Raw genomic sequence first — 27,264 nt, 5'->3', positions numbered from 1 at the left:
TTGCTCCCTTTTTTATGTGCCCGTTTCTTCATGTTTTCTCATATATGCATAATTTATCCTTCTCGGTTTTTTGACTGTGGAATTCAGCCCACACTGCTCTGACATGATATTCCTTAGTAATTTTATTTGTAAGCATTTGTATGCAGACCTGCAGGCAGAAGAGGCCCATGAACATACACTTAATGTTTTAGTCTGACTCAGTTCATCAGCCCATCGGGACCATTGCCATCCCAAAATTCAGTGGGTCATTCACTCCGCCACTGACTGCACACATCGAAAACCAAACGAAACAAGACCCAATATTTCCCTTTTTAGAGCAAAGAGGTTACCACCTATGCTGGGATATTCGGAGCCCACACTGTAGCTTCAGTGAGGGTTTGCCAGCCGTGACGTAGAGCTCTCAGAAGTTGGTAGCAGGGGCGGCTCCTCAGTTTAAGCGGAGGCGCATTGACCCACTCAAATGCCCATAAGAGAAAAATAAAATGGTATTGAAATTAATTAATTACCATTGTATTTTTCTTCACCCCGACCTGAACGGGGCGTCAGGACGGGGGCGGGGTTGCTGCTGAAAGACAGCAGCAGAGAGAGCAGGGCACTTTGTTTAAAGTGCACGTGGCTTTTTGTCCCACTTTATTTAGAAGAACAGCCACGCATGCGTACTTTAAACCTCTCAAACCCAGCTGTCTTAAGACAGCTGGGTTAGAGAAAGCCAAAGCCTCCAGAGCGTGGTGGAACGCCGAGTGAGGCCTCTCCCACCAATCCTAGCATTGCTCCCATGCTGGTGAGAGCAGTGCTAGGAGTGAAGGGAGTTTGGAGCCTGCCTCGAGGAGAGAAGACCATCGAGGAGGACGTTGCATCACGCTCACAAATAAGTTGTTTTAATTTTAAAAAATTAAGGTTTACCACCCTCGGGACAAGCCAGCCGCCACTGGTTGGCAGTCATAGTTGCTTGCTTTAGCTTAACCAGTGTTTTGGTGCTAAGAGCCAGTGCTTCTGAAAGGCCAAAGCCCGAGTCATTACGGATGGAGGGAAGCGTGTAGATAACAATCCTAGCTGAAAGGCAATCGAACGCTAAACAGGGTTAAACTGAAAGATACAACCAGCGAGGAATTGGAGGAGTAACTGGGTTCTGGGAGCAAAAGCAGGCCGTTATTGTGTTGTGATGTAGTGTTCTTTGCAAAAGGTGTGTCTTCAGCTCCTTCTTAAATTGGAGCACGGTTGGAGAATTCCGGATGGACACAGAGTTGCTGTTCCTAACTAGGAGCATAGATGGAGAAGGCCCGTTTCCTTGGTTCTTTGCACTTCTTTGTCTCTACATCAGTAGTCTCCTGGTTGCAGATTGACTGAGAGCCATTAAATGTAGTGAACTCTTCAGCCAATTCTATAAAGCCCTGTGCCATGTAACAGCAAGCGTTTCCGGGAATACTTTAAGGAACTACAAGCTGCACATGTGCCTAGGTCTTTGTTCGAGACTACTTTGGGTGTTGCAATTCGTCAAGCATCTGCCTCATGCTTCCAAGCGAGTGCAGGGTTTGTCTCTTGAGGCTGGACTCTCCTGCCGGGATTCAGCACCTTTGTCAACTGCAGACCAATGAGTAAAGGCAGCATCTGTGAGACAGAAGAGCTAAGAAACTGTGGCACTAAGAAATCCAATTCATTTTCGACCAACACTCAAACTTCTAAAAAAAACAAATGATTAGTTTTTAGTGAGGGAATTCATCACACCCCAGCAAATTCTCTACGAAGACCCTTTGAAACTTTTGAGAAAAGTTTTCAAACAATATCTACTTCCTTCTTAATCTCACTCTCACGCCTGATTGCATTAAGAGTGACTGTTGCCTTAATTTCATTGTCAATGTGCTATTTGTTTAGATATTTCTGCCGTTTCTCCTAGTTACTGGTTGATAAATTCTAAATGTTTTTAATGTTTTGTCTGGATATTAGGCTCTTGTGTATATTTCTTGTGAAAATATTCTGACTTGATTCTCACAACCCCTCCCTACCTGTGGGGTAGCCTCGAGCTAGGCCATCCTACCAAAAGCAAGTGCAGGGCTAGTCAGAGAGGCGCGGTTCACCTTTCTACATGCCTAGCTTGGCCCTGCTTCAGCGGACGTTTGAATTTGTAGCCCATCTAATCCACAAGCAGGAGGGCAGGTGAAATCATTGCACCATTTTGGTCATGATGCATTCAGCGTTTGATTTGAGCACTCTTGTATCAGAGATAGCAGGCGCTAAATTAGAGTGGAGTTCGGCAGAGACAACTGCACACATGTTGCCTTCACATTCACAGGAAGAACTACACACTACAACTCTAGGCCACGGTCTCAGGTACAGTAGGATATGAGAACCATGCACCATCCCTCCAATGCCACCATATTCATAAAAGGGAATTCTGGGCACTTGTACGCCATCACACTTGTACAAACATTCACACTTGTAGATGGAAAGTGGCAACATCTTCTGCAAAACCTCACATTCTCAGACTACAAGACTGCCAACAGCATTAGGCCAGTGCCAAAGAAGTCCCTTATGGGACAGTCCCCGCGTGTACCACTGCCAGGGTTTTGGAGACCCCTTGGGTACCTTTTACTAACCGGTTATGCCGCCTGCACGCATCTGGGAGCCATTGCTGGGGTAGGGGTTGGTGCCCCCGAAGGGCATGGCTGCAGAGACGAGAGGTGTAGGGTAGTTGTTGAAGTCCGGAATGCGGTTGAAGTTGCCTGAGTGATTGTGCTGCGTGGGGTCAGGGCCATAGCGGACGTTGGGGTTTGCGCCCGCCGCGACATCGCCACCGTCCACCAGCGATTTGTCCGGACTCTTCTTCTTGCACTGCGCACAACCCATTTCAATGCTGGTCTGTTGGCGAAAGACAGGCATTATTAGCCAGGTTAGCACAACAGCTCTCACCGCCACAAGACAAAAACAGGAGACACCCATAATGGGTGTGAATCAGCCACTTTCACTACCACAGATCTCCTGTTACATAAAAACTCAGCTTGTGACCATAGAAAACCAATCCCCTGCCCCTTCACGCCCTAGACTCAGTGATACTCCTAGTACAGCCGGGGGGGGGGGGGGGGGGGGCACCCCAGCACCGAACTGCTGTTTACTCGGCTCAGAAGTAACCTTCGGAGAGATGTTAAATGGACGGGCAAGCATTTGTTTATAGATTAACTTAAGTAAAAGAAAAGAAAAGATGTCCTGCACCACGAAACACCTTCGTTTTTTAAGACATCTTGCAGCAAACGTGTAGAAATATGATAACATTTCATCAAAATCCAAAAAGTGCATTTCATTAACATGGAGAACGTTTCCACATTGCATTACATTACATTATATCTGAGCATTGAGAAATATGTGTTTTTTGAAGTGATAGTTTTAATACAATATTTTAGATACATTCATGTCCCCCCCTCCCCCCCCACCCACCATGACAACAATACCAATTGTGAACTAAGAGGCGAGTCATTGGTTTGGGCACCCTTTTGATGCCCTGGGTTGCTGGTACATACAAATAACACAATAGTTTATTAAATTGAAGACAGGAGAAGGTTTTGTAAAGGGCGCGTCCTGAAGCAATGTATTTTAAGGTTCTCTTATGTGATAATGAAAGAAAAGTAGAGAAAGTGAAATAAAACAACAGCTAAGAATCACACAATTTGTGCAAGTTGGGAATCCGGGATTGATCCAGGTTTTCTGGTTTCACATTTTGCAGTTCAGCCATTAGATCTATATGCTTTGTGTCCCTTACACCCACCTTACCGTAGATGCCCTCCCTCGCCCGCCACCCTGCTGGTATCAATGCGGCCCTTGGTCACATCAGCAACCCAACCTTTTGGCCCCTGGGAAAATGTTTGCAAGTACCCATGCCCTAGAGTTTGCCTATTGCTTCTCTACTCTTCATTCAACCCCCCACATTGTCTCTGATGTTTATCATGGTGGCCGACTGAGTGCTACTGCCCTCTGACTCTATTGCGGTTTTCTTTTTTTATTCTCTTCCTGCCTTTACCTCTTCACTGCTCCTGCACTCGCTGCCCTTTCTCTGATGAGACATTTTTAATGGTTTCTTTACTGAGCCAGAGGCCTCCAGCACCCTTTCTAGTTTTCGAGTGCTCGCCACCGGGAAGCTCAGCTTCATGGCCCTTAGGAACCAGAGTGCGCCCAATATGTCTGCAGGCCCCGCTTCACTCTGTCCGTCCTCTTCTCATAAAGCCTATGGTGCAAACCAGACACCATTCTGCACACTGATAGTTAGACGTGATAAACTGCATTTCCTTTAGTGCAAACCAATCCGAGTATGTCAACACCAGAGGCACCTATGGCAGGGTCTCAGTGGAAAACATCCTGAGAACAGGGTACTGCGCATTTAAGAGTATTTCTGGAGGGCTGGCACACAGTGCTGTCTTAACGCATGGGCAGGCTGGGCAGTTGCCCTGGGGCCCCATGAGCATAGGGGCCCCATGCTTATCTATTCCAATAAATAGATGTTTATTTTATCGATAATTTACTTTTTTTTATTCCTGTGAGTGGTTGTTTAGGCAGGACCCAGTGCACTGGTTTGCCCGGAGGCCTATAATGCTGTTAAGACGGCCCTGCTGGCAGGTACGAACAGGCGCCCCCCGCGCCTAGGGGAGGGGCGGCCTTAGTTGAGCCACAGGGCTGAGCCTCCTCCTCCGGGCCCCAGGACAAAAAGAAGGGGGTTGGTGGTGATGACTTTGTGACTGCGGCATGGAGAAACGAAACCTACGGGAAACTAAACTTAACAAGTATATAAGGCTGTGCCCTGGGGAGTTTCATTCTCTTTGTCCCCTTAGGCTGCAGCCTGAGCTTCAGGAGCGTCATCGACCACCCACCCGGCAGAAGAGTGTGGCTTCACGAAGGCGGAGCGCTGACAGTTAACAACAAAGAGGGATGCACAACAATGGAGGTGCAGCCATTCGTTGGACCCCAGGAGAGGGTAGATTCCACTTGTGTAGTGGGTCGGCAGGGAGGAGGGACCAACCTGCCAGTGGTCCTGGACTTTACTGCCCTAACCCACAACGTATGGATTTAGTAGTATCTTGGGGAGGCTCCTTGTGTTCAGGTACCCCGGTGGGCCGGTGCGGTATGCGGTGCCCTGGATGTCAAGTAACTGTTGGCTGTTGCGCGTTGGGGCCTGCCGACGCGATGTGTGCAGCACAGTGTGACATTGGTGGCCGAGACGGGCCAGTTCAAATGTACGGCCAAGTTCTAGTGTACGGCCGAGTCTAAAAGTTAAATTGTAAAGTTCAAATGTACGGCCAAGTTGTGTATGGTTGATTTAAAGTTAAAGAGTAATCTTGTACCTTATTTCCTTACTGCCGTTGATATGGGATGCAGCTAAAGTGTGATGATGTGAATAATTCTTATATATCCAAGAAGGATACCTTTCTTTGGTAATGGTCTGTGGTAAATTGCCTAGAGTAATGTGAATAAAAAAGGCTACGCCGTGGACAACAGATCCTGATTCTGAGAGTTATTGGGTGTAGCGGGCAGTAAGGTAAAGGAATTTGGGAAGGAGGGAATGTCACGTTGTGCGCATACTATGGGAAAAACACCTTATCTTCACTGGAAATGGAGCTGAGACGACAATGAAGTGGGCCGATGTTAAAGTAGTTTGTAGGCAAAAGTGGCAGTGAAAAAGACATCTTTCTGAACGTGTGGTCTGAGGGCGGGAAGAACGCCTCTCCCCCAACCAGTACGATATTCACCCCGGCAGGAAGACGGGACGTACTGCTGAGACCACTGTAGCCAGGCGAAAGGCATCCGTGGTTTAGGCCTCAGTTGTGCCTGCACACAGGCCTCTATCAGCAGACCTCTGTCTTGCACCTGCTGGTGCTGGCCTTAACCATTTCCGGCACCGCAGCGGCTGCTTGACATGGCTACCCACGGTATAACCTTAAAATCGAAAGATGGAGAAAGGCTTGGAGGTTTGCTCGTTGCTAAATGGGCCAGTCCCCAGTACACAAGTCTGATAGGGATCAGACAGAAACAAGCACTGGCGTTGCCAATAGGTTTCGCATTTTGAAAGTTGGAGCTATTGGTTTTGTAAATGTCATTTTATATTTATATATCGTTATTGGCATTGTCAATAACAATATATAAATATAAAATGTCATTTACAAAACCAATAGCTCCAACTTTCCAAATGCGAAACCTATTGGCAACGCCAGTGCTTGTTTTTTATACGTGCACAGGCAGCGCTGCACGAACTGCTCTTAGGATTGCCTTGCCTGTGACTATGAATTGGCTGTGCATGCAGGGGCAAGCCTGAGCTGAACCCTAGTATCACATAGTTCAACACTAATCTAGCCACAATACATACTAGTTGTTAAACCGTATTCCACTGCGGTTCTTTTTACATCTGATCCGACTCATGATACATCATTTTTTTGGGGCCAGGACAAACAACTTTAAACACAGAAAGAACACTTAGGGTGAAAACACATTGCTCTGAACAAGTGAATATGTAAGAGTTAGCGCGGTTAAAAAGTTAAGAGAAATATGGCCGTCTGGCATACCCTAGTGCTTGAAGCTCACATTGCCGAAGCCAACCATGTCGGTGTTTATTAAACGCCGTTGGGGGTGAAGTTAGCGGTGTGGTGAGTACAAGAAGTACTCCAAAACCCGGAATGCAGCCCCGGGGTCACAAGAAGTAGAAAACAGACAACGCGCTGCCGCGGCGTCTAAGAAGAAAGTGAGAGCTGTGGGGAAACGTTAAGAGCATAAAAGTGGCGGTGAAATGGGAGCCGTAAGGGTGGAAAAAAATTGACACAAAAGAATGCATGTGCCATGAGCGCTGTGAGGGGGATGGGCAAGCATGCCAGCATTCACGAGCAGATGGTCCTGTTTACCTATGGACGTGGAAACAAACATTAGTAACATCTAACCTAGCTTAACAAGAAACAGCACGACAATCAGTGCAAGTGATGCCGCACATAAAACATGCTGGTTACAGAGGTAAATACGGGTGAACGTAAGTGATCGGTGAAAACAGTGCTCTGCACAAGTGAATCGGTAAGAGTTAGCGCAGTTAACAATTTTTGAAAAGGACCTAACACCACGCTGTTGCATTTTTAGTATTGTTGGAACCGTTTGAGCTAGAAACAAAACATATTGTTGTTAAAATATGCAGACGATGTTGTAAATGCTGAAAATCTATAATTATGCGAAAATCACGCGACCGCACAATGGTATAATTCCAGTAGCCTTGCTTTAAGCCTACATGTATCATTAGGGCAAGTTCAGCGGACTTAGGGACACATACTTCCCCAGAAAGAAACTATGAGTCCTAGTGGAAGCAAAAACTTAACAGAAATATTGAAAGAATACTCAGTATATTAAACTACAGTATATTAATTATAATGGTATACCACATGAACAGGAGAACAGTAATTGAACTAGTAATACGAATAATGACCATAATAAAACAGTACGCAGCACAGATCTGCGAGGCACACTAATGTCGGCACGGCGCTGTAAACATCTCAACATAGAACTCAATTGTAACTTTGAAAGTAACTCGCATCACGGTGACAGTGACAACAGGAATAACGCCGACACTCAAAATAATCACATTAATAGGTATCATACAGTGTGTAGTGATGCAGTGCTTATATTCAATAACCAGTTTAGGCCGAGCCGTGGTGATATGTTATGTGCAAGGGAATTATTGGGAGGGGGCGGGAGTGTGTGCAGGAGGAATGGGACGACCTGAGAGGAGAGAGGCAAGATAACGGACAGTGCCCGACTGTTGTGCCCAATAATAACACGGAACTTGAAAAACGGGTTTGTGGGAAAGGAGGAAAAGTAGAAGGTTGGAAGGGAAAGGAACATGCACTGGGGAGGTGAAAAAAGTAAGAAAAGGAAAGGAAGCGAGGAGAGCGAGAGTACATATAGAAGGGAAGGTGGACAGAGAAGGAAGGTGAGGAAATGCACTGGGAGTGAAGGAAATGGTGGGAGGAAGGAAGGAAACGGCGAAAGGCGGAGTCAAGCTAGGGATGTGAGAAAGGAGAACAAGGCGAAAAGTGAGAGGATAATCTAGAAATAACGAAACAACCCAAGACAGAGAGAAGGAAGGGGGCTGAGTAGAGTGGGGGAAAAGGCAAGAAGGGCTGGGGTGAAAGGCCAACGCGAGAGAGGGGAGAGAGGTAAGAGATGAGTGAAGAGAGAAAGTAGGGCTCGCAGAACAGAGGGTAAAGAGTTAGCAGGGTTAGCCTGTGTGCGAAAGCGCCATGCGCTTGGAGAGTGTATGCTGGCAAATGGCTGGAGGGAAGCCGGATGGGGGCGGGAGAGCCTGGTGGGGGGGCGGGAATGCGAGCGAGGGGAGGAGGCGGATTAGGGAGATGCGCAGTCTAGGTAGCATCAGTGGAAACTTAATTCACCACACACAGAAACAAGCTAAAACCGGGAAAGCAAGACTATTCCGCCATGCTCGGCTCGAAAAAGCAAATGGCCGGATGGGGGCGGGAGAGCCTGGTGGGGGGGCGGGAATGCGTGCGAGGGGAGAAGTGTGATCGGCAGATGGGCCGGATGGGGGCGGGAGAGCCTGGTGGCAGATGGGCCGGATGGGGGCGGGAGAGCCTGGTGGGGGGGGGCGGGAATGCGTGCGAGGGGAGAAGTGTGATAGGCAGATGCGCGGAGGGAAGCCGGATGGGGGCGGGAGAGCCTGGTGGGGGCAGGCGGATTAGGGAGATGCTCGTGCGTGTGTGGTCACGTGACCCGCTTTTGTGGTCACGTGACCTCACATGCACTGTAAAGAAACCGCAGTGGAAACCGCAGTGGTTTGACTATTCGATCGAGCCCATGAATTTTCGCCATTCCATTCGCAAGAGAATGGTAATAGGCGAAACCTAAAAACAGGTATGTCAATGCATTGCTGATAAGCACACCCATGACATATGTGACACCTTCAACCAGCCCCCGGGTGTCTTCCAACAGTTCTTTACCAAGTTGCCATTTTTAGCAAAGACAGACAGAAAAGAGAACCTACCAGTCCTAGAATGCAACATGTTGTTAGCTAAAAAAAACACAACAGGCTAAAAGTCATGACAGACATAGGTTGGCATGGCAGCTACATTTAAAAGTCCCAAACTAGACCAGTCACCCAAAATGGCAGTCTAGCCTGATAATGCAAAGGGGCAGAATAGTTGTCTTCAAACATCTCAAATGTAGGCCTTCCCCAGTGTGACAGTAGGCTGAGGAACACACCTCTTTACACTTCACACAAGACTAACAAATCTTATTTGCTGAGAACGCCGCCTACCCCAAAGTGTCTACAAAGGGTGGGTTAGCTGAGCTCACTAGTAAGAGGCAGTATCGAATTTGCAAATTCTGCTACCTGGGGCATTATGAAAATTTGGAATATGTACTACAAACAAGCAGTGTTTTAGAATGTGCAATGTACGGCAAGCGGAGCCTTGCAAAAACATTGAAAGGGTTATAAATTAATTGGCCTAATGAAAAAAATTACACGTTTTCAAATTTACTAACATGTTATGTGCAGACTTGGACATTATGAAAACTTATCAGGTATGTTAGGCTGGGCAAAATGGATAAACAGAATGTGTGATATTTGGGACATTGTAGCAAATTAAAAGATGTGCTGACGAGCACTGTATGCTTGGACAAGTTACATACTTCTAGCTTTATAAAGCTATAAGTCGGGTAACTGAGCCATTACAGAAATGTTCAATGTGATGAAGATGGCGATTACAGAATATTGCAAAGTCTATATAATCAGGAATTATGGAAAGCTGGTAAAATGTTTTATATGAATAATTGTAGAAACTTGAAACGTGCGATGGCACTTGAGGCACCCATAGGCCCTCGGGTCTTTTCCTCCTAATTAGGTGCCAATCATAGTTCCCCATTCAAAGATGGCTTCCAACAAAATCTGACCAATGATGGTGCCACAAAGGTGATGGTTATCACCACGCCACTCATCGAAAACATATTCATGCCTTCATGAATAACGACCGTGGGAGCGGCACTAACAAAACCATTCAATAATGCCAGCTCCAGCTGAAAACTGATTATTTTGATGTGATACAGATGTGATTTCGCTCCTCCAAAGAGAATCCAAGTGAAAACTGACATTGCTTCAGTATCAAGACAGACATTCCAGTCACAAGAAATTCGCCCAATCATCCAGAAGGACGTATCCAAGAGCTGACAGTCACTGACAGAGCCAGGCTGCATCCAGCTCTCCAAAGTCTGTTGCTAAGGGAGACCAGAATGTATTCCCGCTCATGGCATTGCAGCTACGTCACTGCCACCTACGGGGCCACAGAGGCTGGCTGGCTCTTCCCCGCCACAAAGGCACACCTGCACCACGGCACCAAATCTTGTATGCACTTCTATTTGTACTCATAACACTCGCCCTCCTGTGATGAGCCTTACAGCACCAGAGAGAAAATTGCATCAGCAGCAAAGCAGGGCAGCCATTTTGTTTAGGTTTAAGGCACACTACCTCACGCGACCGCTTATTACAAACAGGTATGTTTTAGAAGTATTCAGACCTTTCTGATTAGCTCACAGGTACGACACTAGCATGTCCCTTGATTAGTAAGTAGAATGAGTAATATAGGAATATTGGAATGATACACCGTCCAGAGTCCCAATCACTGTAGCAGTGCCAGTGGGTGTTCGAGGGAGGCAGTGAGCACCCCCTTTGCTCCCAGTGGCGAACATTGGTTTAGTACAAGAACTAGAAGTGACACGTGTGTGTGGGAGGGGGGGGGGGGGATGCCGATGGTCACAGGGCGTAGCTAATTCTAGCAACAAACGCCAGTGCGTGCAATAAATGTTGTGGCGCACGTGCCCGATGGGCCTTCCCTCCTGGAGCAGATAAAGATGCTGAGGATGAGAGACGCATCGTGGACCGAACACTGAATGCGAATCAGGCAATAAGCCATCTCTCTGCCACGAGGTCTGCACACAGCTCAAGAAGGGAATAACGCACGAGACCGCCTCACCACAGTCTTTGTTGTTGTCGCGCCAGCTAATATTGTACCCGGAAACACCTAGGCTTTCTGAGATATATTCATATGCAGCGTTTACAGGAGAAGGAACAAAGGGCGGAGCAGAGGCGAAGGCTAGTGTCCTCGTGCCCTGGGGGTCATGGCTGTTCTCCACCGACCTGTCAGTCCGATTAGACAGTAAACACATCAGCTGTCCACCCGTAATGCGCCATGACGGATCAGCACCTCTGCAGCCTGGGGAGGGGGGTTGAGGGGGAGGCATTTCTCGCAGCAGAGCTGGGGGGGGGCCTCACTGCGGGCAACAACCGTGAAGTATAAAAGGGGGAGGGGGCAAGAATGGGGGCTCGCATGCACACCCCTAGGGCTTCTAATGCACAGTGACAGAGCTCGGCACAGACACCTGCCAGGGGAGGAGAGAGGAGAGAGAAAAAAAAAAAAGAAGGACAGAGATAGAAACTGCTAGGCAGCGAGAAAGAGAGAGGGCGGTATAGTAAAAGAGAGGCGAGAGAGAGACAGAAATACAGACAGAGTGAGAGATGGAGGTATAGAGAGCCGGGAAGGAGCGAGAAGAAAGCGAGAGAGAAAGGCAAAAGTGAGAGATTCAGAGAGAAAGGAAGAGAGTGAGACAGATGGAGAGATGAAAGGGGAAAAAAAGCTGCGAGTAAGCTAAAGGGAAAACCAGAGATCGCCAAATAAAGGGGAGATTGAAAGAAGAGACAAAGAGAAGGAGAGAAAAGAAAAAAAGATCAGGAAAAGGAAAACATGGGTGAGACTGAAAAGATTAAAACAATAAGTGAAGCAAGTGGGCAGAACAGAAAGCACATTAAATGAGAAAAGAAACGTGGGAAACAAGAAAGAGGAGAAGGGGGAGGCACGAACGAGTGAAGAGCGGAAGTAAGCGAGCAGAATGTGACCACAAAAGAGGAACCTGGCATTGGAGAGGGGGGTACCTGACCCTGGTTATACGATCCGCACTAATATTTCAGTCAGACTCAAGCATCAGACAGCAGAACAATACAAACAGCTGGGGGGAGGGGGGGGGGGGAGTTTACTAAGAGTTTTAGTTAACGCTCAAGTGGTGCACAAAATGTCGTGCTGTGCCCATGGGCTTTTATAATATTAAGAGAATCGACGCAAGGCTTTGCGTAGCATAGTTCCACAGGAATACCCGCGCCCTGTCCTAATAAGTACTCTCCGTGTATGCTTAAAATTAAAACAGCTGAAGCAACCCTTAGAATATTTTACAGCCTCGGGCAGCAAAGTTGTTCTACAGAATACAAAAGACTTAACTATTCCTACAATTCCCCAGATTTTCAGCGTTTGGGCCTCCACCACCAAGCTCCCTAAGAGTTGACATAGATTTCAGAGCATCAGGGCACAGACAGTAGAGCTATACGAATACATGTATCTTATAGTCTGAGACCTCACAGAGCAGAGCTGTCCATCAGACCACAGAGGCCTATGGTCTCAAGCCGCAGATCTATCCATTCAGGTTCCAAAGCCCTCATCATGTCAGGGTTCCGACAGCAAAGTTCTCAGATTCAAAACACCTTCTGGGTCAGGCCTTCATAGAGATACACAGTCACTACATGCTCAGGTGGAGACCGCAATCTGACACCTTGTGTTAAAGGGGTCTTACAGGCTTAGGCCTGGCACAGAGGACCCATCCATACACCTAGCAGGGCACGGCTGAGCAAGAGAGACCTCAAATCTTAAAGGGTGGCAAAAACAAAACACAGACCCTTGGGTTACAGAAATTCTACAGGCTGAAGATTCAAGCATCAGAGCTAAACCTAAGATTGCACAGATCCAACTTCCTCAAAAATAGTGTTCATATGATCGCACGGATCTCACATGCTCAGGACTCACACACTAGAGCGCTCTCTTGGTTCATATAATGAATCTGCAGTGTGTGCCTTGCACAGAAGGCCATTCCTGACAGACACACACACACACACTTTCTCTCTTAACGGGCTTAGGCCTCGGACAGTGGAGCTGTCCATGGGTCACTGTGATTCTTCAGTCTACGGCCTGAGTTGCGAGAGCTATTCCTTGGCAAAATAGGTCTTATAAGCCCTTTGCATCAGACAACATAGTTTAGAGCAGGTCTTCAAACTTTTTTGCTCTGAGCTTCCCTAGGCAAAATGTTTTAAAGTGCGCCCCCCTTCAAAACATGATGGCAAGGATTGGTAGCTAGATGGTTAGCGCTGGGCGCAGATGTTGGGCCTTTGACATCATTTCAGGGGTCCTTTTTCTGTAGCTCATATTCTGTGCTACATGCGAGACAAATGCATCAAAAACAGAAATTGACCAAAAAACACTGCTCTCCAGAAAGCAGGTATTGTGAGGCCCTCACTTTCCTGGACCCCCCAGTGCAACTGCACCTTCTGTATTAATGATAGCTGACGCCCTGAGCTGCAGGCTGTCTTCTGTGTCTTCCCCTTCCCCACCATAACTCGCCATGACCCCAATCTTCTCTCTGTCCATTTCAGAAAAAATAAGCTCACACATGTTGCTCCCTTCTTTGCAGTAAAGCTGCCCTCAGACCTAGTGCTAGCAATTAACACCAGTGTGCCTCCGAGCTACTGCACCTGCTTCACTAATGACAGCTACAGCCTTGTGAAGATGGCTGTCTTTTCTGCCCTTTCTTTAAAACATGGACATATTTTTAGCCTCATCCCCCTCCGTGCCATCTAGCTGAGGCCCAAACTAAGATATCCAATGTGCTCAATATTTCCTTCTCTTGGGCCATTACTCTGAGGCGAAAAGCAACACTGCCACAGTGTGGTGCCCCGGGCCTTAATATGAGCAAGGAAGGTTAGTAAAACTGACATAATTTGGGGTTACTTCGCCCCTCACACTCCTGGACCCCAGTGTCACTGCACCTGCAGCGCCAATGATAACTTGCATTGCAGTCAGGTCTCTCAGCCCACTCCACTGGGTCATCAGGACAGGCTCGAAGCAGGCTGTCTTCCATTTTGGGTTAAAAAAAAGTCCTTTATCTAATCCCCCTCTTTATCTTCACAACCTCAATGTTGCTTGTCACGGTTTCCTGTGCAGCAGCGGTGACTTGGGTCCTAACTGTCGATAAGAAAAAATGGGCACACACTCCCCTTTTTACTAATAATTCAGCAATAAATGAGATGCAATGGTCCCTCGTACCTCTGATCCCATTGCGACTGCATCTGCTACCCTAAATACAGTAGTGGCCCTTTAAAAAAATAAAAAAGAGCGACCATATCTTACACCATTCATTGGAACATTTCTCAGCAGAAGCAGCCTCTGCCCATTTGCAAACAAATACATTAGTCCCTACATAGCATTCCCTCATCTTGGCCATCTCGTTGACACTATGCATGGATCTTACTCCCTTCCTACTTCCGATTTCTCCTGGGCCTTTGCTCTGTGCCCTCAGGGCTCTGCATCGACTGGTCTCCTCTCTGCCATCCTGTTGATCAAACTGAAAGGATCTCTGTGTAAACAATGGTTGAAGAGGGCAGGATCAACGGGGAGCTGCCTGTGGTTATTAAAATTGTACAAATACAGTTCACACACTTTTTGTTTAAAAATCAACTGCCCCAAAGGGTTAATGCCGATATTAAGATTCCTCTGACTGAAAGCAAATGGGGTGAAGAGGAGGAGGGGTCCTGTGCTAAGAATCCAGGGCCAGGGAGTTAAAAGATTAAACAAGCCACCAGGGTGCCTGCTACCTGAAAGAAATATAAATGTGTGCAATTGTTTAATTATCAAATGTAAAGGCTGCTTGGGAGTCAGAATAAACTTTAATTTTTGGAGATATTTAAAGCTTCATGTGACAAAAATGTATTTGTTTTGAGAGGGATTGTAATTGTGTTATCAGCTCAGTTCTGGAGTGCTTCCTTTCGATTGAATACTTATAAAAATATGTGCACAAGGTACAGTCTGGTTACATATTACTAAAATATCAATTTTGAAAGCACTTATTATATCCTAAACATTAAACCATTTTGCATATATATTTTGAGAGCACTTGTTTGACCTTAGAAGCTAGATCATTGTGTGGCAGCCTACCTTATACTCTGTGTAATACAATTTAAAAGAGTGACTTGCTATTCAAAGTTATTTCTGTCACATGCGGGGACCTCGGAGCAGCATACACAATTCATTGTTCACCATTGCTCAAACCAGGATTAGATTTCTGCCACTCTTGTCATATATGGAGACAACTTCAGTGATCACATAACTATTCGAGGCTTCAAAATGCAAAGTAATGCATTTCCCATTGATTACTTTAACTTGCATTTATTTTCCATTTAAGGTGTGTGCGTTATTTATTATGTGGTTGCCTGAAGGTAGAAAATAGGACATAGCTCCAGCGGGCGGTGTTTGGAGTGTGACACTCCCCCTAATAAGTGGATTCTGGTGTGTGTGGTTGGGTCCAGGGGCCTCTAGTCTAGCGGTCAGTGTCTGTGGTGGGTTTCCACTCCGATTAGTAGCCCTCCTAGGACAGACACGTGTCTCTATACAACTTTGCAGAGTTTGTATACACCCACCCTCCCTCTTCACTCGCTCACAAAACAGGTCAAGAATAAACAAAAGACTGGATGGCTCCTATGTGGTCCAGGAAAGCCTTTCACATTTAATACTAATTTAATCAATTTTGCCATTTCAATGGAAGTGATGGTTGGGAAATCTCTGATTCATGCCTCTCAAGCCCATCTCACTAAGCCGTCCCCTGGTGAAAAACAACACAATAGCTAAGCAACATCTTTGTCTTCAGCATCATGACACTGAAGGTCACAGTTCCCATACTTTCTTATGCATGTAAATGTGGACATCGTGGAAACGTGCCAAAAACACAAGGTCACACTGGCAGGCCATCTTTATTTGAAAGTACTGAGGCATTTGTACCCCATTGTGAATACTTCCATGGACCCACTGGGGGGGCATGCCCCACCGTTTGAAGACCTCTGGTTTTGATATATTTTCTGGGCTCGAGTTGGGGACGGATGCAGCAGTACGGAGTCCCTCCCCAACTATTTTCAGATAGGAGACTTCCTTGCTGTTGCCCCTTACTGAGAGTTGTCACCTTTTGCTCCAGCACTGCAGCTGCTTGCATTTATAAACACCACATGTGAGTAAACTGGCCCCAGGGTGTTTTAAAACCCTTTTCCATTGGCAGCATCCCCTTTATTTGTGAGAACTGAAAACTTTGCTCCATTATCATTTCTGTTGCCTAACAGGTTTCAAATGTGCCACGTTGTTGTGGTGTGAAGTGGGGTATGAATGTTAACAGAAAACAATCATGCATTAATAGCAAGCTTGACTGTTCAAAAATTACACCCAGCACTCTTTGGAGCATATTTACAATGCCCCTGAGACACTATTATGCCGGTGTAGCATCACTTTTGTGACGAGCCAGAGGCGCGTGCTGGCCCATATTTACAAGGCCATGCAACGTCACTCTGCGTGGCTTTTCAAGGCCTTGTTAATATGGAGTAACGTAATGCCTTCCTCTGAGTGGAAGGTGTCCCTTCCTGCACAAAAACAGTCATGCCAACAACACATGCACCCTTGCACCATGGTGCAAGGGTGCCTGCGTTGGTGCTTGGCTGCAGTTTGTGCGTCTGCGCTGACAGAAAGAACAGGGATGCACCTTATCTTGTAGATACAGGAGATTCCTGCCCTTTTTTTTAAAAAAAAAACAGGGCATCGCAGCTTAAAAGCTTGCGGCGGTGCCCTATGTTGCAATATTGTAAATATGCCCAGGGGCGTAACACAGGCCCCCGCATCCCCCCAGCTGCAGGGGCCCCGTCAGCACCGTACTCGGGTCTGAGCGCTCCGGATAAAATCCGAGGCAGGGGCCTCTCCATGTACATTGAAGGGGGGCCCTTAAACTTTTGTTAGCTTTGTTCGCTGTTTAAACATAAACATTTAATACTAGATTCCACATCTCATCTCTGTATAAAAATGGTGTCCTTTTCAGCCATTTCTGAACTTAAATATACATTGATATGCAGAAAACTGATTTTCAATTTCTTTTATTTATTATAAATCACGTTTAAATATTTGTTTGTGATTTATGTTTGCCTGTTTTTATAAAATTGTCCCGTTCAGCAATAAGGAGCATTGTAAGGGGATAATACTACTTCCTGTGCCCTCAAATGTGACATCACTTCCTGTGACGTCATTATGTGAGCTAATTAGCCTCGCCACTACTTTTCTGAGGACTTGTGCTCTGGATGCTTAACAACTTTTGTAACCGAATTTCAGGTCAATAGTTCACAACTTGGTTACTCCAACTCTGCACGGGTTTACGCATGTCATTCTTTTACCAGACCCTATTAAAAACCCCAAAAACATCTCAGACCACCGCTCCCTTATGTTGCGTCATGCTTGGTGTCGCCGTTCCCATGGGACCGCGGAAGAGCTTCGTACGGCCAAGCAGAGTTCTCGGCTCATCTGCTCACTGGAAACCTGCTGACTGCCACATCTCGTGACTGTGAGGACGGCTATTGTCATGTAGCAAGCAGGTAGAAGGCGCCATCTAACGGTCACAACCTGCCTAAAAAATATATATTCCACGATTTTTTTTCTCTATTTTTCCCGTGTGTTTGTTTCAAACGGAAGCAATAAACACACTATATGACCTATGGATGACGTTTTAGGAACGGAATATTAGGGCATTTATTAAGATCACTGTTGAGAATGGAAAAATGCACTCTTGGAAATAATACATTGCGGGTGATGGGAGAAACGGAGTTGCTTCACGAGAGGGCGCGACCATAACACTAAAAATGCAATATTGTTCGTTTTTTACAACCTTGCCTTTGTGGAAATTCTGATAAAAATGGGGGATAATACGGGTACTCCAGTTTACGTACATTTTCGCAGCAGGGCAGCTTGTAGGTGAGCTCACTGGAATTGCAGTTCTCGCTGCAAGGATCTATGTGCACCCCAAAAATGAAAAGTTTCTGGATATAATACTCGTAGGATAACTCTGGGGTTAACACATTTATTTGCTAGAGAGATCCGTGTGCAATCCCTGGTAAAAGAACTCATCTAAGTATGCCCCTTCCTAAAATAGCGCCATGAATTAAAGTCTTGCAGGTTTTAAGTCAGTCTTTCATTAAAGTAAGGTTGGTTAAAATGGGTTGTGATGGATAAGAATACAATTGCATTTTGTGCTATAGTAACTATATTAAATAAAATACTTGAGTAACTAAAATTATATAGACCGTCATACTTACAACTTCTACATAGTGTATCTGGGGCAGCCTTAGGCATGTGCAAGCTGTGCACCTGCACAGGACCACCAAATCCCAGGGGCCACCACGCCAATATATATCCTTAATATAATAATCCTCTGAGGATGAATACATATTTGCGTGGCGGCCCCTGGTAGGGATTTGGCGGCCTCCGGATATGTTCCACTTCCAAACACCCTGACGCCCCCATCTTCACTGGCCTCCGTGCTCCGCCCCGCCCGGACCCCCTCTTCCTGGGCCCCCTATCTACCTATCTACGCTCCCTGCCCAGGGCCGCCATGAGCCTAGAGCCGCCCCTAAGTGTATAAAGAAACATGTAACATGCAAACACAGAGAGCATGAGAAAGTCAAAAAATAATTTCAAGTCAGTGTCAGTTTAACTCTTAACTTGGGATATGACACTTTATAGGGTGCAACTCTGCTTTCTCCGATGGGCTGCGGAGTGTGGTAGTCAGCCCTGCTTCTATATGACCTCCAACTGCTTTTAGCCAGGAGACCACATGGACAAAAAGAACTAGCTAGTCTGTGTAGTGAAGCATTATATAATCGATCTCCTGGAAAGGAAAATGGGAGCCCTCCAGTGGATCGGAGGTGGCGGATGGCTTAGGGACGAGGAGTAAATAAAAACTTAAACTTCCCTCCTTGCTGTGTCCTTCCTCGCCGCGTCTCTCCTCCAGCCGGAACACAAAACAGGAAACGTCCAGGCTGAGGCTCCACTGACCCATTGGTCTGAGCGCCGTGGTTCGGCACTCAGACAGGGAAAGGGATCCTGGACATGTTCTCCACCTAGGCTGTAATGCAGGCTGGGTGGTGAACTTGCAAAGTGCGCATGAATGTTTGGCCGGCCCTCTTGAGTGAAATCTACTCCTATCCTCCCCTGTCAGCAGAGCAGTCCCACCCACCCCGCCTGGCAAGGCTGTCGCGCCCACAACAGGAAACAATTAAATGATAGTAACTGGAAGTTATTATCATTTTATTTTTTCTTACACTGCTGAAAAGTAGTGGAACAACGCTCCTCTGCTTTAGCAGAGGAGCCACCACCGGAGCCTTTTGAAGTTCTGTACAGCAAGGCACACTATAATCTATGGGCACCACTTCCTGTGTTTCAATTCTAGTACATGACACTGGAACAGTTGGTATTATTTACTGCGGTGGCCCAGAACCCTGTTCTATTCAAGAATAGCTCCCGGAAGTGCTGGGAACCAGACAGTTTGCACTGTACCCCAGTACTGATTTAGATACAAAGAATAGTGCAGAGATTAGAGGGAGTCAGAATGTGAGATTTGAAGTTCCTGGAAAAGACTGTCCCGTGCCCCAATGAACGAAGTCATTCTGAAAGGTTTTTTTAAAAGGGCAAACTAGAAAACTGCATAACATATCTGCATGGAACTCACCGAGTAAGCCTAATGTTCTAGCTTGATTTTCAAAAAAGCAACAGAGTTCAGATCTCACAGGGTCAGTCCTTAAATAAAAATATATTTTTTTTTAATCTGCTCCGCCTTTGACACTAAAGGCCATCCCATCCTCATCCACACAAAGTCTCAAATGAGATTTACTGGGACTTCATTGGCTCGCCTCCTACCTTTCCAAGTGACACAAGTTCGTTCTCACTTGCAGGTCTCATAAGATGCCAAACACCTGCAGAATCCCCCAGGGCCCCATACTCTTCCATTCATCATCAACCCCACCCCAATTGGGTTCTTCTCACTGGTAACAGTATCAAGATTCACCAGTATGCCAACGATACACAATTAAAAGTGTCCTCCACTCCAGACATCCAACACCTCAAACACTAACTGCATCTCATCGAGACAAGTGGGTAGCTTCAGGGGGGTGTTTGGTGTGTGCCCCCCCCCAAATAAATGCATTCTTGGATTGAGAGTTGGGTTTGGTGCCCTGAGCCAGGTTTCATGTGCCCTTGTTGGTTTTTCTTGTCTCCCTATTGACTAGAAGGTTAAAAAAAAATGTAAATCAGGAACTTAGATGGGGGCCTACCTAATGCAAATCAGTAGTGAACCTGTTCCTACTAGGAACAATGTATTCCAATCTTTGGTCATTCCTCCACCCATCGGCATACTTCTTTTTAATTGGGAAATTTATAATTCACACACCTTGAATCTCACCGACTAAGCTACGCCCCTGCATCCAGACCTAGATGTCCAGGCCCTACCTGAAGCTCAACCCCAACAAGAAATAACTCAATATTTTCCAAGAACCACAAGCAAGAAATAGTACAAACCAGGTTCAACAACATAAATCATGACAGCATTGAAACCCAACTTATGCCAAGTCACTTGAATTCCCCTTGGACACATCCTCACTCAAGGTACACAATAAAGACAGTTGTGTCTGCTGCAGCGCTCTACTAAAGAAAATGAATCTGTTCCTCCCAGAAAGCGACTTCAGAACTGCTGTTCAAGCGCTTGTACTCTTGCATCTCAATGGTGGAAGTGACATTCTCTACATTCACCCAGACACCACACTGGCTCCACTTATTGACATCTTACATGCCGAATCATGCCTGATCAAGGGATTGAAGAAACAGGATGACATCATCCCCACCCTAAAGGAACTCCACTGGCTCCCCTTGCCAACTCGCATCGTCTTTAAAACCAGGTGCATCATTTACAAAGCAATCACAATCTGCATCCTCATCTACTGGTCTGACAGGCTCACCTCTCTGGTGGCTTTCTGCACACCTGCAGCTAGGACACCATGAGGCGTTATACACAAAGAAGTGTGAAAACAAACAAACAAAGCAATGGGTCTTCTATGCACCAAGGATCAGGAACAACATCTCTGTATCGTTCAGTCACACCTCAACCATTCTCCAATTCAGGAAAGTGCTTAACACAAAAGAAGAACAATACATCATGATGCAGTTCAGCAGACCACAAATAAGCTATTTTTCAGATCATTTACTAACTGAATCCTGTACAGCACTCCACTGCTTTTGGTTAGGTCTGTGGTATACAAATACCACACTCAAACATACCTAACTCCCTCAAAGTCACCTCCAGTGAAGAGGATGTCTTAACCTCGTCCTTCATCAAAGCTATCTCCAGAAGGGCTCTCTTACTCTTACCCACCATTGTCAAAGCCACCCTCACTCAAAGCCTCTTCCCAGATACTCTCAGAACTGGCCAGAACCCTACACTCCTAAAGAAACCTATACTAGTCTCCGAGGACCTCGCCTACTACAAGTGGCGGCCGGCACATGTGAGAGCGGTGAGGAAGGATGGGGGCAGGGCAGGAAGACTACAGACGATGGGTTAGGTAAAATTAAATAAATAACAAAATAAAACTACTTGCCTTGCGCTGGCGAGCGCAAAGTAGTGGTTATATAAAAAAAAAGTATTTTAACTAACCTGTTGTCTGTTTTGAACCTCAATCCCAAAACAAGCCAGATGTTAATGGGAGGAAATATAGCCTACTGGCTATAGCCAGGTACCATGTAACATGGAAAACCAGATTCAAATTATAGCCTTGGCTTAGCACCCTGTGAATCTCAGTAAATCTCCATATGCTGAAAAAAACCTACAATGCCAGTGTCTGTTGTGAAACATTTCAATGTCTTTAGGAAAAGACTGTGCTATGTAAAACAGCAAAAAGTAATATATTGATTCTGTATATGATGTAAGTGCAAACCTCATTCTCAAAGAATTAAGGACAAAGCATTAACTTTTGATCTCAGAAAGTGATACCCATATAGTGACTGAATTGCTCAGTGTGAAACTAGAAAATTTAGGATCAATCCAGGCTTCCCTACGTCACCATATTATGTGATCCTAAATACTGTATTTCACCAAGCCTCCGATCTGTTCATTATCACACATTAGAGTACCTTCAAATACATAAATTCAGGGAGTGCATTCTGCAAAAACCTCGCTTGTGTGAGATTTAATAGTCTATGATGTTGCTCTGTCTTTAATAAGATTCTACAGGGTACTCATGACAACGGACTTGCCACTTTATTAAGTAATAGTATAGTCTCCAAGAAAGGGATAGGAATGTTTCTCAGTGTATGTTTAAAAACTCACTTTGAATAAATACTGCACAGGGATATAATCTGATGTACTTAGATTAAATGCTTTAGCGTATTAAAGAAAAACGTTTTTAAAGTTATTTTAGACATCTTTTCATATTGGAACATGATATTTGTTGCATGATTTACATGGCAAATATTTCCAAGGCTCGAGTCATGCACGAGCTCTTATAGCCAGAGCCTACCCTTAGCTTGCCTCTTCCTGTTAATTTGTTGGTTGACCCACCTCTACTTGCACCTTACCCAGACCTGCAGTCCAGCACCTTACTGAAGCTCAACCCCATAAAGACAGAATGCCTAATATTTGCCAAGAACAACTAGCAAGAAATAGTAAAAACCTGTTTTAGCGACATGAACGTTTAGTGCATCAAACACTTTCACTGAATGCCAAGTCGCTTGTATTTACAGTGGACTTCAACCTCAAAGAACATATTGCCATAACAACAAAGACGGCCTGGTACCAGAAATATGATCACATCACTCCCAACCTCATGGAATTCCACTGGGTCTCCTTTCTGAACCTGCAACGTCTTCAAAACCAGTTGCATCATATGTCAAACTATCATGGCTGCATGTCCACCCATCTGGCTGACAAGCTCACCATTTGATCAGCAACCACCTTAAGCCATCTACAAACATAGAAATACTCTCAGCAAATGCACACTACGGTACTCATTTACCACAAACAAAATCTATCCACATTTCAAGGTCTCAGCAACTACTACAAAATCCCACAAACTACACCTATACACCCTTCTATCCCAGTTACCACACAATGGTAACTTCACTCTTACACAAAACACAACTCTGTCCTATACCCCTAACAAATCCACACGTTACCAACACAAAGCCCCATTGTACATAGCTTTAATCCATCCAGATACATACTCCCTGTTCATACAAAACACCAGCTTTACCCGCTACATGCTCCTAAATGACCCCTTTTTGTCTCCTACAAACCTATACTCAGCCTTCCATAATATCATCCACCAACACCCTCCTCCTCTTTCTGGAAAAAAATACACAGCCAGCCAGTCCTTACACTCCACAACATATATTACCACTTCCAGCAATCAAATCTAACACAAACACTCATAACTCTTATTCGTCCCCTATCAAGCACTCTTTTCCAAAGCACAGCAACCCTCCTTTACCATTCAAATTCCACTCGCCATCAGTACATTACTAAACACAACCATCTCAGAAAACCACTACATCAATATCTCCTCTCACTACTCCACAGAAAGAAAACATAACTCACACATCAGCACATCGAAATCCATCAGACACACACTTTCATAATACTTGCGGTCACAAATTAGAAACACATCCACTCTCACCCTCATGACTACACAAATAATACACATCCTAAACCATCCTTACTCCTAAATTTTAAACCTTCACTTACACCTACCACAAATATGCCAACACAGCTCCTCTCATTCACCCACCTCTCATCAATTGCACAATTTAGAGCCTTTAAATATGATCCACATCAGGGGCATTGCTTCAGGGGAGGTGCTTGGAGTGTGACGCCTCTTCCCCCAAATATACGCATTCTTAGCTTGGTAGTTGGGTCTAGGGACCCAGAATCGGGTCTGCTACACTTTCCTTGCTTTTTCCACTTGTTTAGTTGGGAAATGAGAGATTCACACCCCTTGAATCTCACCGACTTAGCTATGCTCCTTACCACCACCCCTAAACAGACGCAAACAAAACAAACATGCCATTATTCACAACTTCACATCTCCATATCTGTTACACAACAAGGCTACTCTTCAAAAACAACACAGCTCACCCTCTCACTTTCAACCACCATCTCCACCACCTACTCACACAGACCCAAAAAAATGTCTTCTAAGCCTGCTGGATGATTTGATTTGAATAAAACTTATATTGCGCAGACAATAACCCGAAGGTATCAAGGCGCCTAACAACTAATATCATAAGCAAGAGCTTATCACCATTACATATAGGCCTGCACAAAAAGATGGGTCTTCAGGGCTCTCCTGAAAGCCTGGAGAGTGGGAAGGGATCTTAGTTCCAAAGGGAGGGAATTCCACCATTTGGGCGCCAGGGTGGAAAAAGCCCTGCCCCCCCATTTAGTTCTCCTGAAACGGGGGGCTGACAGAAGAAGTCTACTCGAAGAGCGTAGGTTCCTAGCAGGAGTGTAGCGGAACAGAATGGATCCTATACCCGTAGGACTGTTTTTAGCTAGTGCCCTATAGGTCATGCAGGGGGTCTTAAAGCGGATACGATCCTCCACAGGAAGCCAATGTAATAGCTTTCTAGCCGCTGTGCCTGAGGCCCGTTTGGGAAGGTCCAGGACAAACCTGGCAGCAGCGTTCTGGACTACCTGCAAGCGCTGCAGTAGACTTTTATTCAGTCCCACATACAGCGCATTGCAGTAGTCCATCCTGGAGCCAATCAGGGCAACTGTAAGCTGTTTCCTTGCCTGCAATGATAGGTAATGTCTGATCCTCCTGAGGATGTGGATGATGCCCCAACAGGTAGAGATGGTTCTGTTGACCTGTTTATCCAGGTTGAGGGCGGGATCAATCATGACCCCTAGATTTTTAGCAGAGGAGGTAGGAGTGGGGCAGACTCCGAATGAGTCTGGCCACCAACTAGATGATCAAACATCCTCTTTCCCTCCAAACACCATCACCTCCGTCTTCTCTCCATTCAGTTTTAATGAATTGTAGATCATCCATTGCCCGACTGCCTCCATACAAGATCTAAAATTGGAGGCAGTCGGGGCAGCTGATTGGGAGAGAGAGACGAGGATCTGGGTGTCATCCGCGTAGGATACTATCTCCATCCCATAAGATCTAATTAGCCTGGCAAGTGGGGTCACATAGATGTTGAATAGGGTCGGACTCAAAGCCGACCCCTGAGGGACCCCACATTGCACAGGCAGGGATGGAGATAGGTACTCCCCCCAACTTCACTCTTTGCGCTCGATGGTTGAGGAACGAGATAAGTAGATCCAGGGCTGCCCCCTGAACCCCAACCTCCCTCAGCCTAGATGTTAATACTGAGGGAGAAAGGGTATCGAAGGCCGCCGTCAGATCTAGGAGGATCAGGAGGGTGGTCTGGCCTCCATCAACACGCGTGCGGATATTATCCAGCACGATGGTGAGGGCAGACTCCGTGCTGTGTTCCCTCCTGAATCCATGTTGGGAGGAGTCAAGACAACCCAAGTTTTCTATATATGCAGCAAGATGCTTGTTAAGATGTGTTTCAAGCATTTTTGCAGGGGCCGGGAGGAGAGAAATGGGCCGAAAATTTCTCAGGACCGCAGGGTCCAAAGAGGCTTTTTTTAGTAGGGGTTTTACCACCGCATTTTTTCCATTGGGTGGGAAAATGGCCATCTCTCATTGCTTTATTCATAATGTCAACCAGCGGGGGCAGAAAGATATCTCTGCACTGTTTGAGAATCCTAAGTGGACATACATCCAAGGGGGAGCCGGATTTGGTTTTATTAAGGAGGTTGTCCAGATCCTCTAGAGAGAGAGGGGGAAAAGAGTCTAGGGTTCCAACAGGAGATGTTTCTGCAGGGGCTAGGTCCAAAGCTCCCAGGGCAGGGGGCTCAGTAATAAGGGATCTCTGCAGCTCCAATGCAGAGTAAATATCTAAAATTTTTGCCTGGAAAAAAGAGGCAATATTGTTGCAGAGCTCTTGGGACGCCACTACGGGATCTGGGGTTTGGAGAGTTATAAGGGAGTCCACTACCCTGAAGAGCTCTCTGGGAAAGGACATGGAGGTTGTCAAGGCCGTAAAATGTTCTTGTTTGGCCTTTATGATTTCTCTTTTATAATTCCTCAGCAAAGTCTTATGGGCTTCCCTATCCTTTAGATCCCAACCGGAATGCCACAGCCGCTCCTGCCTCCTTACTTCTTGTCTAAGAAGTCTGAGATGTTCGGAGAACCAAGGGACTGAAGGCCTTTTCCTGGCTCGATGGCATAATTGGATTGGGGCAAGTTCCTCCAGTGCCTCAGTCACAGTCCTTTCAAACTGTGTAACTGCCATAAATACACTTTCCACTTGGGATATGGACAAGTTGGGTACCCACGGGGTGAGAGAGCTACTAGTAATATTTTTGAAATTCCTGCCCAATTCCTTATTACTTAAAGTATTTTTGAGCGTGTGAGAGGTGGGACAGGATAGCTCAAATGGGACTGCCAGATGGTCAGACCATGATAATAGAATGGAATCCTTAATTATCAACCTCTCATCATTGGAAAAAATTCCATCGAGCGTGTGACCTGCTCTGTGAGTAGCCCCTCTAACCAGCTGGGCAAATCCACATGCTGACATGGCTTCAAGCAAAGAGAAAGTATCCTTAGTATCATACTTCTTCAGATGAAAATTAAAATCACCCAAGATCGTGAATTCTTTCCGACCAAAATAGGGTTCTAGAACATGAAGAAGCCGTTGTTCAAAGTTAGTACGAGAACCGGGAGGGCGATAAGCCAAGATTCCATTAAAGATGACAATGTGGCCACATTTTATGGAGAAGAATAGGGCTTGAAAGCTGTCTGTGGGGTCGGAGATGGGGACAGTGTGACAATGGAAGTGATCCATATACAGAATTGCTAGCCCTCCTCCCACCCGGCTCAGTCTATCTTGACGAGCTAAGCAGTATCCCTCAGGAACAGCTTCAATGAGATCGGGCCCAGACGAATCCTTTGCCCACGTTTCCGTGATGAAAACCAGGGAGGGCTTCCTATCTAAAACAAGATCCCTGAACATGATGTTTTTAATGAGCGAGCAGGCGTTTAGGAGAAGACACTCTTCTTTCGGAGTGCCAAGGCTGGGGGAAGTGGGATGTTTGGACAGATGACTAGGTAGAGGGGGAGTGGGGTTAGCCGTACCCCTAGTCCGACATCCACACAATAACTTGTCAAGAATTGCGTCAGGCGAGTGTGAATAAAAACATGGGAGCCTGGGTGGTTTAAGCGCAAGCAGG

General features: G+C 46.0%; 1 protein-coding gene across 5 annotated transcripts in view; it reads right to left on the bottom strand.

Moving 5' to 3' along the window:
• Nucleotides 1–27,264, bottom strand: part of FGR (FGR proto-oncogene, Src family tyrosine kinase) — a 310,928-nt gene that overhangs the window by 76,533 nt on the left and 207,131 nt on the right. For all 5 annotated transcript variants that reach the window (XM_086956871.1, XM_086956875.1, XM_086956874.1 and 2 more), the window contains one exon: nucleotides 2,595–2,856. In XM_086956871.1, the coding sequence (XP_086812997.1) occupies nucleotides 2,595–2,844 (250 nt within the window). In that variant the 5' untranslated portion in view covers nucleotides 2,845–2,856. The remainder of the gene's footprint in view (nucleotides 1–2,594; nucleotides 2,857–27,264) is intronic.

This window comes from Lissotriton vulgaris, chromosome 2_1, assembly GCF_964263255.1.
Source record: "Lissotriton vulgaris chromosome 2_1, aLisVul1.2, whole genome shotgun sequence".
NCBI classification, from domain to species: domain Eukaryota; kingdom Metazoa; phylum Chordata; class Amphibia; order Caudata; family Salamandridae; genus Lissotriton; species Lissotriton vulgaris.
The sequence above is the reverse complement of the archived record's forward strand: the minus strand, read 5'-3'. Positions and strand labels throughout refer to the sequence as shown.